At 40.8% G+C, this 18,151-nt stretch overlaps 1 protein-coding gene across 1 annotated transcript; it reads left to right on the forward strand.

Moving 5' to 3' along the window:
- Window positions 1-57: 57 nt before the first annotated feature.
- Window positions 58-4,582, forward strand: spring1 (SREBF pathway regulator in golgi 1). The gene is made up of 5 exons (XM_061261025.1): window positions 58-805; window positions 900-1,056; window positions 1,889-2,040; window positions 2,451-2,564; window positions 3,386-4,582. Exons 1-5 carry the CDS (start codon window positions 713-715, stop codon window positions 3,467-3,469), a joined length of 600 nt encoding a protein of 199 aa, XP_061117009.1. The 5' UTR covers window positions 58-712; the 3' UTR covers window positions 3,470-4,582.
- Window positions 4,583-18,151: the final 13,569 nt, after the last annotated feature.

Below are 18,151 nucleotides of genomic sequence, written 5' to 3' on the forward strand. Positions count from 1 at the left end.
ATCGCTGTGACCGTTGACCAATCAGCCTCTGTATTTCTTTTACGCAACTTCCCGTGCACCTCAATTGTTTGTTTTGCTGGTCGAGGCAGTACCTTTTGACGGGAGTGCTTCAAATAAACTAAACAAAGTAAAGTTATTTAACGGGCGTATGTTTTGAAACGTTTAAGGTTTCTTGTTTTTTCTATCATTTGATGATGTGGATGGCTTATTAGCGGAAAAAGAATATATGCCTGCTTGTGTATTTACCTTTATCAATGGGGAGGCATTAATCGTGTTAGCTAGCTAGCTAGCTGTCGTTAACGTTTCGCAGATAGGCTACCATAATTGACTAGTGTTAGCGAGCGAGCGAGCTAGCTAGCTAGCTAGCGATGTGTGCATGATATTGTAAAACGGCAGGTCTAACCTGCTTGGCTCTACGTTTGTTCCGTCGTCGCTTATATTAGATATGGGTTAGCTAGCTATTTAGCAAGTCAGTGTGACCGTGTAGCCAATCCCCCTGGCTAGCTGTCTGTTTTTGCAGACAAGCCAGATAGCTATCCTGATAATCAGCTAGATTTCCATTACTAGACAGATGAATTTGAATTATCTGCAGTTTTCCTGTCAAGTGTGCGTGCTTAGCAAGCAGGGCCGTCTTTTAATTCAATAGCCGGATTTTATTGCATTGGCGCGGATTCATAGGCCAGGTGGCCAGATCCCAAAGAACAGCTTCCCCATGGTGTTACGCAGACTCTTAAGAAAACGTTGGGTTCTAGGTGTGGTTTTTGGGCTGTCACTGATCTACTTTCTGACCAGCACACTAAAACAGGTGACTAAGTATTCTGTTTTTTTCGCTGAGCGGAATTCAAGTAAAACCCATTGTAACATTTAGTAACAAATGACAGCTTAACTTGCATTTACAGGAGGAGAGGACGATACGTGATCGCACCCTGTTGCAAGCCAGGGATCCCGACCACCGCATTGCATGGAAGGTTCGGTTCAATCTGGGCAACAGCAGCAGGCAGATAACGCAGTGTCGGAACTCTATTCAGGGAAAGACGCTTCTCACGGATGAGCTGGGTAAGTAATGCGCAATATCGTGCTACTGGAACCAACCTGACAATCTTTGGGTGACGTAGTGGGTTTATTAGTGCTGCCCAGAATGACTAGTGTTCTGTGACTCGATTCCCCTTATTAAAACGAATGCTTTCATGCGTTCAAATATGGAAGTATCATCTTATTGGATATTCATAAAAATTATGCTAATACGTGTAACGATGTAGGGTTTCATTGCCTTGTGTGAATTTTAATGAAAATGGTATGATGTATAGTATTTTATTTCTTTTACCTGTTATTCGCACAACCCCTCTCAGACCCTCATACGACCCAAAGTAACTGTTCCAGTAGCATTACATTACATTACATTATTGGCATTTGGCAGACGCTCTTATCCAGAGCGACGTACAGACTAAGCAGGAGACAATCCTCCCCTGGAGCAATGCGGGGTTAAGGGCCTTGCTCAAGGGCCCAACGGCTGTGCGGATCTTATTGTGGCTACACCGGGATTCGAACCACCGACTTTGTGACCTTGCGTGTCCCAGTCATTTACCTTAACCACTACACTACAGGCCGCCCCTAGTAGCAGATAGTCAGATGTTGTTTGAGGAAACATGGTGTTCATGATAATGTTCAGAGTTTTTGGGTAGAAACCTGGGGCTTTATCGCAGGATTACTGTGTTAGGTGGATAAATTCACCAAGTAAATCCCAGAACAGTTGTCTTTATTTCAGTTCATGTTCCAGGTTTGGGAGTGTTCCTGGTTTTATTCAGAGAAATGATCTTGCTAACTCCGTAATCCTGCTTTGTGATATACCCCTCTGAAAGTGTTTTTTTGTTTTGGTAATGGTCCTCAGGTTACGTCTGTGAAAGAAAGGATCTGCTGGTGAATGGGTGCTGTAATGTTAACTCTCCCAGCTCCAGGCAGTACATGTGCAGGAGCTGCCTACTGAACGGCTGCTGTGGTATCTATGAGTACTGCGTTTCCTGCTGCCTCCAGCCCGATAAGGTAACGTTGGGTTTAAATCGCGCCTTTCATTTCACTGCCTCAAAGCACTTTGCTGTCGCTCCAGCTGCGACGGTTAGCCAGAACGCTCACCACGCCTCGATTCAGGTGCGGAGAGAAGGACTGATTCAGCCAGTTAAACTGGCTGATGTTTATATGGGTGTAATTGTGTGAGTGTGTACACTGCAGAAAAACCATCCTTTAGCAAACATGGATTTGGATGCACCTTTGAGTTTCACAGACAAAATGCCGTTCCACATTTCTCTTTTACTTGACTCAGTTAAATGAAAGCCTTCGCTTCCATCTTCATTAAAACTGTTTGGCAATCACCAGACAGATACAAATAGAATGTTAAAGTCCAAGTTAAACACAAAGGTTGTGTAAACCCTCCTGTTTCTGTATCTCCTCTCCAGCAACTCCTCCTGGAGCGATTCCTCAACAGAGCAGCAGAGGGCTTCCAGAACCTCTTCACTGCTGTGGAGGACCACTTTGAGCTTTGTCTGGCCAAGTGTCGCACCTCTTCCCAGGTCAATAACTGAGCAATCAGCAGCACTCGTAGGATTACATTTGACGTTTTAGCTGACTCTTTTATCCAAAATAACTTACAGTTGATTAGACAAAGCAGGAGCCAGGCCCCCCAATGTGGGGTTCAGGGCCTTGCTCAAGGGCGCAACCGCTTCATTGATCTTATTGTGGCCAGGTCCCGGACCATAAGAGAACATTGGCCCTGCTTAGAGCAAGAGAAGTGATAGGGTGTTTGTTAAACTAGGAGCAGGATATATTCAGCCAGATAATTATTACATGCTATCTAGGCTGTAACCAAGTGCCCAGCACAATCTATCTGTGCACCATGCACCTTTTTTTATGACTAATTCCCCTGTTGCCAACCGATTAGTGCTAGTTTATGTCAGTTAATGGAGCAGTGATACTGTAAACATTCTAATATTGCGTCTTAAACTTTGAACCCATCAGATGCAAAGATGTGCTCCTTACAGAAACTGGTTGGGGAAAAATATTTTTTATAGTGAGAATATTTCATACACAATAATAGTTACTACTCCTTCTTTAAACTGCAAATAAAGCATGCCTCAGTGTGTATAGAGCAGGGATAATCAAATCAGGGTCCTTGAGGGCAGAGAACAGCTGGTTTTCCACCTCTCTTTACCTGAAGTCCAGTGTGAAGGCAGTCTGGCCAATCAGTGGCATTAATTGTTCCGTTAATTACCTGGGAGAAAAAACCAGGGCTGGTTTTGGAGTCGAGGGCCAGATTTTATGACGCTGTCAGGGTTTAATTCTCTGGTGTGAAAATAATTAACTGTATTGCCCTCTGCTTCTCTTCTTGTATTAGAGTGTCCAACATGAGAACACCTATAGAAACCCACAAGCAAAGTACTGCTATGGGGAAAACCCCCCCGAACTGCTGCCTGTTTGAAACAGCCGGCCAGACTCCGACATGACTGACAGGGAGGAGGGGGAGGGGCCCCTGAACGAACCAAGCTAATTGGGTGGAACTCCCAACTTCGTCTCCAATTTCCAGGATGGACCACGTTGTCCAAAACTGCGGTGTGCAAGAAAACCTCCGCGACCTTCCATTGGAGAATAACGCTGATCTCATACGTTTTTACACTTCATAAGTGCATTCATTGACTCCTTATTTCATCAGTTCAGTGATGATTTTCACATGTCATTGACTCATCAGTCACAAATCTCTTTACACGTTGAAAAGTGAAAATGAGTTTTTTATCCAATGACATGCGACACGCCTTGCGCCCAGGCCAGGGAAAAAAAGGATACTGTAATCTAATGTCTCTCACTACTCTGTGAGCGGCTCTTCAAAAGATGTGACTTTGGCTCTGTAAACAACACATGTATGCTTTGATGGAAAGCAGGTGTGTCACGTAAATGCTGGTTTCATGACCTGATCACCCTCCTCCCTCCATAATGGTTTCAGCTTGTTTGAGTAAAAAAGTCATGGTCGTGGCTTAACATTATTAGCTCTCTGGAATCATTCAGTAGATGTTAAAGTTGCTTTGCATATGAATAAAACACAGACTGGCCAACCAGTCCCTATGAGCAAATGTATCTGTTTTTTAAAGTCTGTTTGTGTTTATTTAATAAAAAATGTAAACGGAACAATTTCAGCTTAAAAATAGGCATTTTGAAGTTCCACTTCCTAAACTATCTTGTAGAAAATGTCAGGCAACTGTATGATCAATAATAAGTTATCTGGCAGTTTCATTTAGGATATTTTGATAAAAATGGGTGAGTATATTGAATATACAGCACTTAGTCTGGGATAGCTGTTGAATGAAGTGTTAAAAACCTATACTTGACTGCTGCATTGTTCTGCAATAAAAATATTTACACTGTACTGGTTTAAGTAATTTTCAGTGATTGAAACCTGTTTAGTGCAAAACACCTGCTTGAATATTGATTCTCGTAGACAGATGGAAGATTGTATTGTATGTTGGCTATATTCCCAAAAAGGGAAGGGAACATATCTTGCTTGAATTTAATTGCACCATAAACATTCATTTGCCTCTCGCTCATTTGTTATCCTGTTGTCATTTGAAAAGAAGACCTCAAAGGGTATGACATCACAGGGTTGCAAAGCTATGCTCCTGATTGCCTAGCTTTGTGATTGCCAGCTAGGCAAGGTAACCCTTTACGGCTGACACTGTTAAATCACCAGCTTTCTGTGCCTCTGGGCAAAGTACAGGATTGGCATGGGGAATTCTACCAGTACCAAACAATTAATCATCCTGATTGCTAAGAAAACAAAATCTGCATTATAATTAAAAAAAATTAATAAGGCCCGATACAATTTCCTCCTCCTGGCATTGTGATTAATGAGGGTCACCTGGGAACTTTGTTCCAAGTTCCACGTAAGCCCAGCACTTTTTTAAAATCGAATTTCACTTTGCACTTAACTTCTTTCTTTCCCGACTTGCAAAATTACTGTAAAATTTACTGGGGCCGTTGGACTGTGTCCACGGAGAGTGGTTCAGCACTGTGCTAAAGTCATTAATTCAAGTCCCTGATGGGCTAAAGAGTGGAACTTTATTTGCTGTTAATGGGACATTGTGTTGTGCACAACCACTCACAAAGACTTCAGACACCTTTATTATTCCTTGGTCTAAGTTGGCTGTTGATTGAATGTAAACTACAAAAACCCCCAAACTCTGGACCACCAAGACTTCACCCTGGCATCACTGTTGTATGCACATGCCTGATGATTATGGTAAGACTGGTTTGAACTGGTCATCCAGAAACTCATTCATTGGTTCAGTAATAGCCACTGGTATTGCATAAATGGCAAGTATTTCTTAGATTTCTGGCTATTTCAGCATATTTAAAATCCAGTGACAACCCAGATTACTCAGTGAACATAGCCTGGTCAGAAAGCCTACCCTCAACAGTCACTGTTTCCTTATTCAGTGTTGGATATGTTGGAAGCTATGTGTCAACTGTATTTCCCAAGGGGATTTTTCATATGGTCTCACCAGGTTTCCTAGAAAAAAATGTCTGGTACGTGTCCGTATATCCACATAAATATAAATACACTCTAGGGATGTACCAATGACATAAATGACTCACCAACGCCCTGACATTGTCTCCTTAGGTCAGAATAGTTCTACTTGAGAGCTACTCTAAATATGTGAACTCTCCCTTATGGTCTGCATGTTTCTATGCAGAGATAAAGCTTTTTCTGTCCCTCATGGCCATTAAGGCCAAAGACATGAGGCAGTCATTTTCATTTGCTTCACGATACACATAGTGAGCACTTTATAATGTATTCATTAGACTTTTTTTTTTACTTCTATTGCTGTAGCCTATCCAAGTCAAAGTTATGATGTGTTGTGTGTTCAGAGATGCTCTTCTGCATACTACTGTTGTAATGTGTGGTTATTTGTGTTGCTGTCAGCTTCCTGTCAGGGTATGGGCATTCTCCTCTGCTGTCTCTCATTAACAAGAAGTTTCTGTCTCCAGAACTACTGCTCACTGGATTTTATTTTTCAGTTTTTTGCACCATTCTTTGCAAACTCTAGAGACTAGTGTGCGTGAAAATCCCAGGAGATCAGCAGTTTCTTAGACACTCAAGCCAACCTGTCTGCCACCAACAATCATTCCGGTCAAAGTCACTTAGATAAAATTATTTCCCCATTCTGATGGTTTATGTGAGCTTTAACTGAAGCTCCTGACCCATATCTACATGATTGTATGCACAGCCACACAATTGGCTGATTAGATAATCACATGAATAAGTGGGTGTAATAAAGTAAAAATGTTCCTAATAAAGTGCTTGGTGTGTTCAGTGGATGCTTGAGTAAAGGGGCAGGGCTTAAGAAGGGGTGCAGAGCAGAGAACATTCAGTAAAATTATACTTCTGTCAGGCTTTCTGATTTCCTTTGAGATGCATACTATCAGACAAGTTTATATGCACGCATGCTCTTGGATATTGTCTGAATACGCATTGTCTTACATATGTGAATATAACCTTTAACTCATATTATGCGAGTTAACGCTTTCAAATGTTCAGTGCTCACATTGAAAATTGTTTTTATTTCCGACTAACATCTGTAACACATTTATTGGTAATAAGTATGTAATTTGGAAATGGTTAGTCCATGAATGTTCACGCACTGAAATAATGGTACGATAGGTGGCGTGGTTTTTTAGAGTCATGTTGGTTTTATGTACAAACAAATATATAAACCGCTTCCCCATTTTAAATTGCTTCATTCGTTTGTAGGATATGAGCCACATAAACTAACTGACCTTTCGCAATCTGGGTAGGATACTATGTGTGATAGTAACATCACACATATTTTGCATAATTGGGGAATTCATCTCTGCTTTCTGGATCTGGACAGCACCAGATTGTGTGGGTTGGGTTTCCATAGTATGTGGGCGTGAGCATGATGAAGTCATCCAGAAATGTAAAAAGACTTCCGCTGAAACGTACGTCAGAGTACACTCCGCAGGGGGAGTGGAGGATGGTGAAGTTGAAGCCATTTTGTTTGTCTACTTCGATAATGGGACAGTGGCAAGAGGGAGTCCACTAAGATCGGGTTCAGGGGCACGGAGTGGAGGAGGGTGGTTGTGGAGTGAAGGAGTATGCAGTTTCCAACTAATGGGATGCACCCATACAGTATACAAGCCAGGGCGACATGGCTCAGGCAGTAAGAGCAGTCGTCTGGCAGTCGGAGGGTTGCCAGTTCGATCCCCCGCCCGGGCTGTGTCGAAGTGTCCCTGAGCAAGACACCTAACCCCCAAATGCTCCTGATGAGCTGGTCGGTGCCTTACATGTATGTGTGTGTGTGTATGAATGGGTGAATGAGAAGCATCAGTTGTACAGCGCTTTGGATAAAGGCGCGATATAAATGCCAACCATTTACTATTTGCCATGTGATTAAATGGAGGCAATATTATTTATCAATATAGTTCACCTTGCTGTAGGGTGCACATGTCCCTGGTAAAATAGTGACATATTTAGGTTATTTGACTTTTATTTAATGTTTGAGATAGTAATTATGAGGGTTTGACTTTGACTACTTTGGTGCAGGAGTAACAAAAATAAACTATAATATTGGTACAGTAAATGAAATGGTATTTATTAATTGAACCAATCCAACATTAGCTCCACTATTTTCACTCTTTAGCACTTGAGTTAAACTAATAATTGAGTTAAAGATTTTGTCTGCAGTTTGTTCCACCTGATAAAATACACAATAAATATGTCCTCGGTTCAAAGTCAGTTCACCAAGAGGCGCTACAGGAAGTAGAAATGCAAAAAAAAAAAAAAAAAGGGTTTTATTTTTATCAGAAAGCCAGAAAGTGAGTAAGAAGGGCTAGATGAGCACGTAATGATTTTGCACAGAGAAACCTCTGAGTGTTTGTTGTGATGTACAGTATATGTAAGATTCAACATAAAAACTATGTTTAAAGTGAGAGATAACGTCATAATGGTTGGCAAAAGCTGAAAAAGACAGGAAATTCAACACAAAACCTATGTTTTAAAGAAGAGATAATGATTGGCAAAAGCCGAAAAAGACAGGAAATTCACATTATGTTGACCAATGCACTGACAAGGCTTCCAACACACAATGCATTAATACCTACTATGGGTACTGTAACTATGGCGGTCTACTTCAAACAACATGTACCTCTGGGCAGGCTGCTGAGGATTCAATCAAATATTTGAATCAGCAACCAAATAGATTATTTTCAGAGGAACACAGGAGTTGATTCATTTCTGCTTTTCTCAAAATCAATTAGGTACGTATTTTGTACGTACTTAAAATGAACCAATTGTGTCTTGTTATTTTCTAGTTATTATTGCTCTTTAAAATAAATTAAAAGAGGTAATCACTGCCAAATTTCATAAGTACATAGTGTATATCTGAACTAATGGTAGCAGCCATGAGAATTGATGTTCAGAAAACTGTACAATAAGAGAGAACATCACAGTACAGAAGATTTGTACATGTTTTGTAGAACATTGTGATTTAATTGATTTTACTTTAAAATTGTATTAGTTTCTATTGTAAAATGTATAGTTCTATTTTAAATGTATTTCCTGACATACTGCTTCTACTGATTTTTGTTTACAGGGAACTCTTGAAAATGAGACACATCTCAATGAGTCCTCCCTGTGAACAATTACCGGCCTGTCTCTCTTCTTCCCTTTCTCGCTAAAACTCTGGAATGGGTGGTCTGCTCCCAACTGTCCACTTATCTTCTCCAGAACAATCTCCACGATCCCAACCAGTCCGGCTTCAAGAGTGGCCACTCCACTGAGACCGCCCTGCTCATGGTGACTGAGGCACTCCACTCTGCTAAAGCCAAATCCCTCTCCTCTGTCCTTCGATACAATCAACCATGAGATTCTGCTCTCATCACTGACTGGGATGGGTGTCACAGGATCTGTACTGACATGGTTTTCCTCCTACCTCTCTGGTCGTTCCTACCAGGTGACTTGGACCCCTACCCCCTACAAACTGGAGTCCCACAGGGCTCAGTTCTAGGTCTTCTCCTCTTCTTTCTATACACCATGACTCATGCCGATGACACCCAACTCTTTGTTTCCTTCCCCCCCAATACCCAGGTCACCACATAGATCTCTGCTTGCTTGGCTGATATCTCTGCATGGATGACTATCATCTGAAACCTGAAACTTAACCTTGCCAAGACTGAGTTTCTCTACATCCCTGCTAAGTCCTCTCTGACAGCTGTAGGAGGAAGCCAAAGTGTGACCCTGCCATTTGTGAGGTGGGGGTTCTGGTGTGTGTCAAAAGGGACAAAGGACAATACTGTTTGTAGTACCTTTTGAGGAGTTCCAGACCAGTGACGCCAAGAAGATAAGGGATAGATATATGGTGGGTGGATGAGCGGTTCCCGGGCAATTAGGCCATGAGGGCCATTAAAACTCCTGGGAAAAGAGTGGCTAAAATCTTATGACCCCACACCTGGTCACTTCCAGGGGGAAAGACTCCGGGCAGTACCACAGTGCCCTCCTTTGGGCACTGCTGTCATTACCCCAGGGACTACTCTCTTGGAGGAAAACCAAAGAACTGTTGTTGAGATGGTCAATAGACCCGGTAAAATATTGTAAACATTGCCCATGTGATCCTGGTTGTATTGCATTATGCCCAGTGTTGTAATAACAGGAATTACATGTAAAATGGATACACAGGAGGGAGGTTTCATGATAACTGCACCATAACAAAACATTAGGATAATCTGTTTGGTATGGATGTGATCCAGTAAAATCAAGGAATCAGATGAGATACATTTCATACCAAATGGATTTTAATAAACCATAGTTTCAATAACTCAAGGGAAAACCTACACGTCCTCTCTTGGTAATCATCTCATTTTCCCTACGCAACAACCCCCAACGGTGGGGGTCTAAATTCCAGATTCGACAACCCCACCAGGCTAATTTATGGCACTGCCGCCTGGATCAAACACATGATTTGGCATAAAAGCCAGGGAGACGAGCCTATCAGGGAAGATCGCACTCGACTTCCCACACTGTGCATACTTTGTATATGTGTGTAGCGAAAGCAGGCTGGGTAAGACTATGTCACTATTCTTTTTATCTTCAATTTGTCTTTTCGTAATTGACTGTGTTATTCTACGCTAACTGCCTACCCGTCTGGAAATAAATTATTTTGTTTGTAACTTGCGTGATCTCCATGACTCTAATTCATCTTGTACCTTTTCAGCCTAAATTACAACTGAATATTGAGGGGGACAATGGGGACCAAGGACTGACCGATCGGCAGTCCCTTGGTACAGGTGATAGTTCTAAGCTGTGAGGCCAGCAAGTTTCTGCCAACGTAAAGGGACGGCTATGCACGGCTCTTGTGGTTTGACGTGAAGGGAACCCCTGGGCGTTACGGCGCTGGTTCCTGTCAAATTATCTCTAAGGAGCCCAGTTAATGCTACGCCGACCTGGGCTCACAACTATCATGACTGTGTTGCATGTATTGTGTTGACTGGACCCTCAGCCTCTGAGTTCTACACGGAACTGAGAGCTTGGTACCCATGTGATAGTTCTAAGCTGTGAGGCCAGCAAGTTTCTGCCAACTTAAAGGGTCGGTTAGGCACGGCTCTTGTGATTTGACGCGAAGGGAACCCCTGGGCGTTACGGCGCTGGTTCCTGTCAAATTATCTCTAAGGAGCCCAGTTAATGCTGCGCCGACCTGGGCTCGCAACTATCATGACAGTGTTGCATGTATTGTGTTGACTGGACCCTCAGCCTCTGAGTTCTACACCGAACTGAGATATTCAGCAATAATGTTAATCGCGAGAACATATATTGAGTAATAGTGGCGCCGGTACGAGTCGAGTGTAATCACTCCCGAGGTTCGCGTAAATTTCAAACCCAAATTTCTAAATTATATATCTTAAATGGAGTCAGATAAACGAGTGGAACGAGAGTAACCACTAAGCTTTCAATACGGCCCCGTTTACGAAAGGAGAATATTAGGAATTTTACTGATCTGTTTCAGGCCAGTTGTAAGCGGGATATGGGGCAGGTCAATCCATATCCGACCCGTGGCAACAGACCCAGTATATTCCTAAACATAATTGTGCTCTGTTCGTGTGCGGAGGATGATAATTAAAATCTTTCATTCACTTCCAAACAGCCAGGAAAGAACACGTCGTCCCTTCACCTCCAGCTATTCCCTCATTGGTCTAGCTGTGCAGGTTCTACACAATTGACCTCTCACTGATTGTTGAGGACTTTTTAGTATCCTCCTCCCATACGGCCAAGGATCTTGGAGTGACTCTTGATAACCGCCTCACCCTGGCTCCACATGTATCCTCCACTGCCAGAACCTGCAGGTTCTTCCTCTTCAATACTGGCTGTATCTGTATCTGTACCTGACAGAGAAAGCCACCCAGCTCCTAGTCCAGGTGCTCGTCATTTCCCGTATTACTGCAACTCCCTCCTAGCCAGTCTCCCAGCTTGTGCCATCAAGCTCCTCCAGCTGGTCCAGAATGCTGCAGCCCGCCTGATCACCATGTCACCCCACCTATTGGCCTCCACTGGCTTCCTATTGCCGCACGCATCCGCTTCAAGGCCTTAGTGTTGGCATTTCGGGCTGCTAAGGGGACTGCCCATCCTTACATCCAATCCTTAATCACTCCCTATTCCCCAGCTAGACCACTCCGGTCTGCCAGCTCTGGTCACCTTATGGTTCCCTCACTACAAGCGCCTGGCGGTCTAGCTGCACGTTCACACCTGTATTCCGTTCTGGTTCCTCATTGGTGAAATAACCCTCCTGATCCCCCCCTCTTTCCGATATCCCTCTTGTCTAACCCCAAACCCCCCCCCCCCAAAAAAAAAACACACTTGCACTTACAATGAGTATATTTTTTGTTTAGAACAGCACTTCATGTGTATTTTACTAGTTATGGATGTGATGGTTTAACTTGTGGAAGAACCTATGCACTTCTAAATCGCTTTGGATTAAAAGTGTCTGCCAAATGACTAAAATGTAAAATGTAAATGTTTAAATAAAGAATAAATAAAAATAATCAGGGGTGCGTTTCCCGAAGCCTTCTTAACGCTACGTCATTCGTAAGTTGTCCCTTAAGCTCGACCTTAACATTTCAGCGTGTTTGCCGAAACGTTCTTAGCTAAGTATACCTTCTGTACATCGTACTTTCATAAGGTTGGTCTGGACCACTCTTCGCTATACCTTTGCGATGTTGTCAGCTCTCTCCGCAAGTGGCCACCACTGTAACGAGTGCAAGCCTCTGAAATCAGCTGTTACATCTCAATCTGTTAAGCGATATGTACACTGATAATTCTACAGTTGTAGTTTGCTAATAATATCACTAAAATACCACATTAATGGCACTGCTTTCATGCAAATAATAAAATTGTAAATTACGAAGGATGTATGTTGCACTGTATTGAACATGTTGCCTAATTGCCTTTTAAATGATATTCATAAACTGATGATTTCCCACTCTCTCTGTGTGCTGGAGTGATGCTCAACCATAGTTGTTTCTTGGTTTTGTTGGACACCGTAGTCCTAAAACTGGAAAATAATGTTTCTTTATTCAGCGCCACATCTAACAATATGTCCATTTCGTTGCTGTGAAGCTGTGTATATATACTTTGGCGGAAATTCAATATCCGGTTGGATAATTTCGTTTGTAAGTTTTTTATTCTATTAATACGTTCCCACCAGTCATGATAAATGCTATATTTTTAAGTATTCCTGCAGTGTTATATTCATAAATAACACTACTTTTTCTCAGAATGCAGTCAAACAGTCGCTGCATGGAGTGCATAATCGATCTTAGAGCGAGTCAATGGTCCGAGTAACGTTGCAGGTAGAAGCTCCCTCGTTCGGGAAACACATCCTAGAAAAGTAAACAACTTTAGTAAGGTATACCTTAGAGAGTCTTTGCAAAGTGCTAAGAGACACCGTTATTGGGACACACCCCATAATTATATTGTTAGTCATCATAGTAATTGTCCTTTTCCCCCCAGATTTTGTAGAGTATTTGGGTTCTTGAAAAGTGCAATATACAATTGTAAATACAATTTTCTTGATTATTATTATTATTATTATTATTATTATTATTATTATTATTATTATTATGTCTATCATCATTATAATATTATTATATGAGGATGGTATGATTTAGCAGTGCAACCCACATTACTATTTTGTGTGGGCTCACATAGACATTACACATATATTCTAGCACTTGAAGATGGAGCCTTAAAGCAATAGTTCACCAAACAATTTTCAGCTGATTTCTCATGTCAAAAATAGTCTAATGGCAAATTGAATTCACATTCAAAAGGATCTTTTCCATACATTACCTTGCTCAATCAGAAATTAATGGTAAAGATAGGAAAGCCTTTAGGCTGAAATGAGCTGGTTCATATTTTCTCCGTTGATTTTGAGACCTATTTAACTGTCTAACATTTATAGAAATACATGTGTATATTTCAAATTAAGATATGGAGATATATACTGACTGAAACAAATGGAATTCTTCTTCACAGCATTAATAACTAGAAAGTAACAAGACACATAATTGGTCAATTTTAAGTACATATAGCAACAAAATACTTACCTAATTGATTTCTAGAAATTAATCAACTCCTGCATTCTTCAGAAAATATGGTTGCTGATTCAAAGAGAATATTTGATTGAATCCTCAGCAGCCTGCCCAGTGGTACATGTTGTTTGAAGTAGACCACCATTGTTACAGTACCCATAGCAGGTATTTATGCATTGTGTTGGAAGCCTTGTCAGTGCATTGGTCAAGATAATGTGAATTTCCTGTCTTTTTCGGCTTTTGCCAATCATTATCTCTTCTTTAAAACATAGTTTTTGTGTTGAATTTCCTGTCTTTTTCAGCTTTTGCCAACCATTATGACATTATCTCTCACTATAAACATAGTCTTTGTGTTGAATTTCCAGACTTTTTTTTTACCGGAAGGTAATGTAACCATATCTATTTAAGCAGTGGTTGCCCTCACCGATGATATCTTGTGTTATCAGAAAGTAAACCATTTCAAAATCAGCATTTTACAATATTCCACTTGCATTCTGAATTAACGAATTTTGCCATAATAACTTGAACTATTAATGACTTATATAATTAGAATTTTTGACCATTTTTGACCAGAGAACCATAAGTAGTTTAAGATTGTTACCTATCAAATATATAATGGCCCTTACATGTAAACGTCACAGCAGCAAGAACTTCAGTGAAGTAGCCAACAAGCCTTGAACCCCTTGAACCACATTCTTTTCCACCTTTTCCAGACTGAGTCAAAAAGCATTGCGATGGCTGATTTTGCAAAACGTTCAGCTACCGTTTGGCTTGTGCCATTGCAAGTGGAGTTTTTAAAAGTAAGTTTAGGTCACTAACAAGCGCAAAAAAGAGAAGAGATGAAAGAGATACATGCACTTTACTTTCTATAACTTGCTACCCAAGACCATGTAAATATTATGATACTAACGACAACACATGCTTGATGCCGAAAGCTGATCGGCTTCGAAACACATTCAGATATTTCCACAGTCTATCTATGTGTGTGTGTGTGTGTGTGTGGCAGCAATTATTTCCACAGGGTTAGTCGCAGTTGCTGTAGCTTCTCAAATCAGCACCTTTTAATACAACAAAGTTATCCTCAAAATATCTGCTTGTTCGGAACGCAAGACAAGAGATGTCTGTAATCAGTAAATATAGTGTGTTACATGCACCAATCAGCCACAACATTAAACCCACCTGCTTAAACCTGTTTTTTCATGATTCAAAATGCTTTAAACTGTACTAACGTGTCTATAAACACTTAATATTTCATTATATGATATGTGTACTTATATAAGAAGATAATCATAAGTGAATTGCATTCAAAAGTAAAATTTTTAAATGAACATGGAAATCTTGTAAGCTCATTGTGCTGCGGGTGCATTCTGTTATTTAAATATGTTGGTACATAGTGGTGTTCATGATCACGTCTTATCAGGTGCTCCAGGACATGTAGAATAAAAAAAATAAATAAAGACCACCCGCCATATTTAAAAATGCATTAATCTAATCCTACATCAGTTTCACCCTTCTTCCTTCCATTGGAATTACATGTGGTGAAACGTATGTAGGGTGTGTGAGCATATTAAGTTTTTTCTTTCCAGCTTGCCATAGCAACATTGCCTATTTTCATTGTGATTGAGGGTTTGTTCTTTTCATTTACTAACAGTTATGGTTAGGATTTGGGGAGCTCCATCACAAGATCATTTCAATAGTTGCTGACTACACAGGTTAGCTAAATATATGTTTGCTAGCTAGCCACGTGACTGACCAACCAACCATAGGTGACAAATTCTGGGTAACTCAACTGTTCAAACTAGCCAACATTGCAGCATGATCAAAGACTGTTACTAGCCAGCGCTGCCTATATTGCTAGCTATGATAGCTGTCCATGTAATTAATGTAGTGGCGGGCAATGAAAGAGAATGAACAGAGAAGATGTCATGCCTCCTGCCAGGATGTGCTAGCTATTACTAGCTGCAAATCTGGAGATTATATTAACATTATATTAAGGCAATGTACTTTTGTAAGCTTGGTGGTGACAACTAGTCTGCTGTTGTTGGTTTAATGTATATGCTTTACAGGACTTAATAACATAGCTAGCTAGAAGTTGCCATTATAGCTAAATTGTCCTATTTAACATTACACAGCTAGCTAGATAACACAATTAGCAAGTAATTCCATTCCTCTACTCAGCTGTTCACCTACAGGCTGCGAATGACGTGTGCTCACCTGACACAATGACCATGCAAAACGAAAAGGTTCAGCTGACCCCACACCATTCAGAGATGAGCATACACTGACCTGCACTACCCCAAAGTAACTGTAGGACAAAGTGTTAAGTGCAGTATTGAGATAGGGGGCCTATACATTTGTAGTCAGGAAAAAAAAGACAGCTGAAAATTTCTGAAAATATATTTTATTAGCAGTATAAATAATGTCACACAAAACAGATCTGTAAAAATATATTATCTGATATAATCTCTTCACGGTTGTTATGACCATTGTTTATAATAAATATTAAATTAAGGCAGCTAAATTTTCACAAAATATGACAGATCACGACGGATTCAGTTAAATGCAATTATATTACATTGTGTTAAGTTTCATCTTTGTTTTTGACCTTGAGAAACATATTTAAGCATGATGTATTTTAATGATTTACCATCACAATTCAAAAGCCAGAACTTAATTGTAAACATTTCAAATAAATAGAGTACTTAAATTATAATAAATAAAGTAAGATTTCCAGTAAAATAAATAAAAGAGCTCATATCAGTCACAAGAGTGAGTATGCCTTTTTTCAGGGATAATCATCAGAGTTTCGAGCTCACTACAGACTACTTCAAACTCCAAACAAGAACTTTCCAGTTTTACACATTTTGTCAACCAGGCCAAGAACTCTTCGGATAACTTCAGCACAGTGTAGCCCCATCTCTTCTTCTGGTAGGTCTTGTATTTTAGGTCATCGATGTTGAGCTGGATGGGGGTGGCAGTGGCATTTGTAGAAACTGTGGCTGAAACACAGTTCAGGAGTGTGGACACCGAGCCCTTCACGTTTTTGAGTTGATCATGCAGTTCAACTTTATTGAAATTTAAGTCCTTCTGCTGCTTCTGGATCTCGTCAAGAGCTTGAGCCATGAACTGGAGGCCCTCCATCACCCTGTGACACACCTGCTCAGCCTGCTTGGTGCTGGGAGCCTGCAGCGCAGAAAAATTTCTCTCCAGAAAGCCGCAGGTGTTTTCTTTCACCTAGAAGATAAACAATGGATGAGACCAGGGATCAACAACTTGCGGTCCTTGTTGTCTGATACCTGCTGCTTTTATACCCTCCATTTACCTGGGAATCAGGTGTGAAGTAACACTAATTACGCAGGAGAAAAGAAAACGAGGTCTGGATCTGGATTTGAGTTGATGATCCCATGATTGTTTTTTGACCCTTATTTACCCAGGTAACACCCATTGATAAAAAAGGTCTCTTTTTAAATGTAGGCCTGGCAGTAAAGACAGCCCAAGAGGCGAAGTGTCTGATTGCCTGTACAATTCAAGCAAAGGCTGTCATATCAAATGGGAGACCTTTGCCTTTGGAGTAAACGAACAGAAGCCAGGAGAAATGGAGAGCGTCTCTTGAATAGTGAAACAGTAATAAGTTCCTGTTAGCAATGCCCAAATTGAAACTGAACAAACTTCAATAGATTCAATTCAAGATACTGTATGTGGACTTTAAGGTATAACTAATATTTGAAAGCAGAAACAAAATTTTGATTGCCAACCACCCACTGCTAAAATATATCACCACATAAACATTGGTCTATTTAAGCACAGCAATGATAGTCAGAAGCATTTAAATTTAGTTCATTTGGTTCTGTTGGCTTCACCTGGAAGTTAATTAATGACAAATCAGGTAAGAACACACCTGCAGTATAAGTTAGATTTGCTTTTCGCAAAAACACTTATTTGTATATTTTTTTCATTACATTTTGAGTAAGTTGCATTTCTGTAGGATATGTTGATAGAATGATTGATTGTCAGGCGTTTTGTCAGAGAAAAGCCCCAGCAGTTGGAAACTGCACGTGTGAGCTCACTGTGGAACCAGGCGCACAACGACTGAGGCCTGGGAATATGCATGGGTCTAGCGTCCCACATCGGGGAAGTGCTGCTCATATGACTGCCTCAAAAGAGGCAGAGTAGCGGCTTTTCCTAAAGACACTTCTGACTGAGTAATGATCACATAATCACATGCTCGCTGCTGAGAGAGAGAGAGAGAGAGAGAGAGAGAGAGAGACTTACTGATGACCAGGGCATTGAGGGGATTATGTTCAAAACTTATGTTTAACCCTGGGGTATTCGTATTTTACTGCACATGCTCAATGCATGCTCTCTCAATCAAATTCAGTGGGAGTCGTGCATATATCATTTCCTAAACCAATGAACTCTGTTTTATGCTAATGTCATGCACTTCTACTCTCAGTGTAAACCGTTTAAATATGCTGACTTCAATAAGATTAAAGAAATTCTTAAGTGTTGCTTC

Source organism: Conger conger, chromosome 11, assembly GCF_963514075.1.
Source record: "Conger conger chromosome 11, fConCon1.1, whole genome shotgun sequence".
Classification (NCBI taxonomy): Eukaryota; Metazoa; Chordata; class Actinopteri; order Anguilliformes; family Congridae; genus Conger; species Conger conger.

Excerpts from the sequence above, each read along its gene's own strand:
- spring1 (XM_061261025.1), top strand. The coding sequence starts at position 713 with ATGGTGTTACGCAGACTCTTAAGAAAACGTTGGGTTCTAGGTGTGGTT. Across the intron at positions 806-899 it reads TGACCAGCACACTAAAACAG|GAGGAGAGGACGATACGTGA; the intron begins GTGACTAAGTAT and ends TTGCATTTACAG. Across the intron at positions 2,041-2,450 it reads GCTGCCTCCAGCCCGATAAG|CAACTCCTCCTGGAGCGATT; the intron begins GTAACGTTGGGT and ends TCTCCTCTCCAG.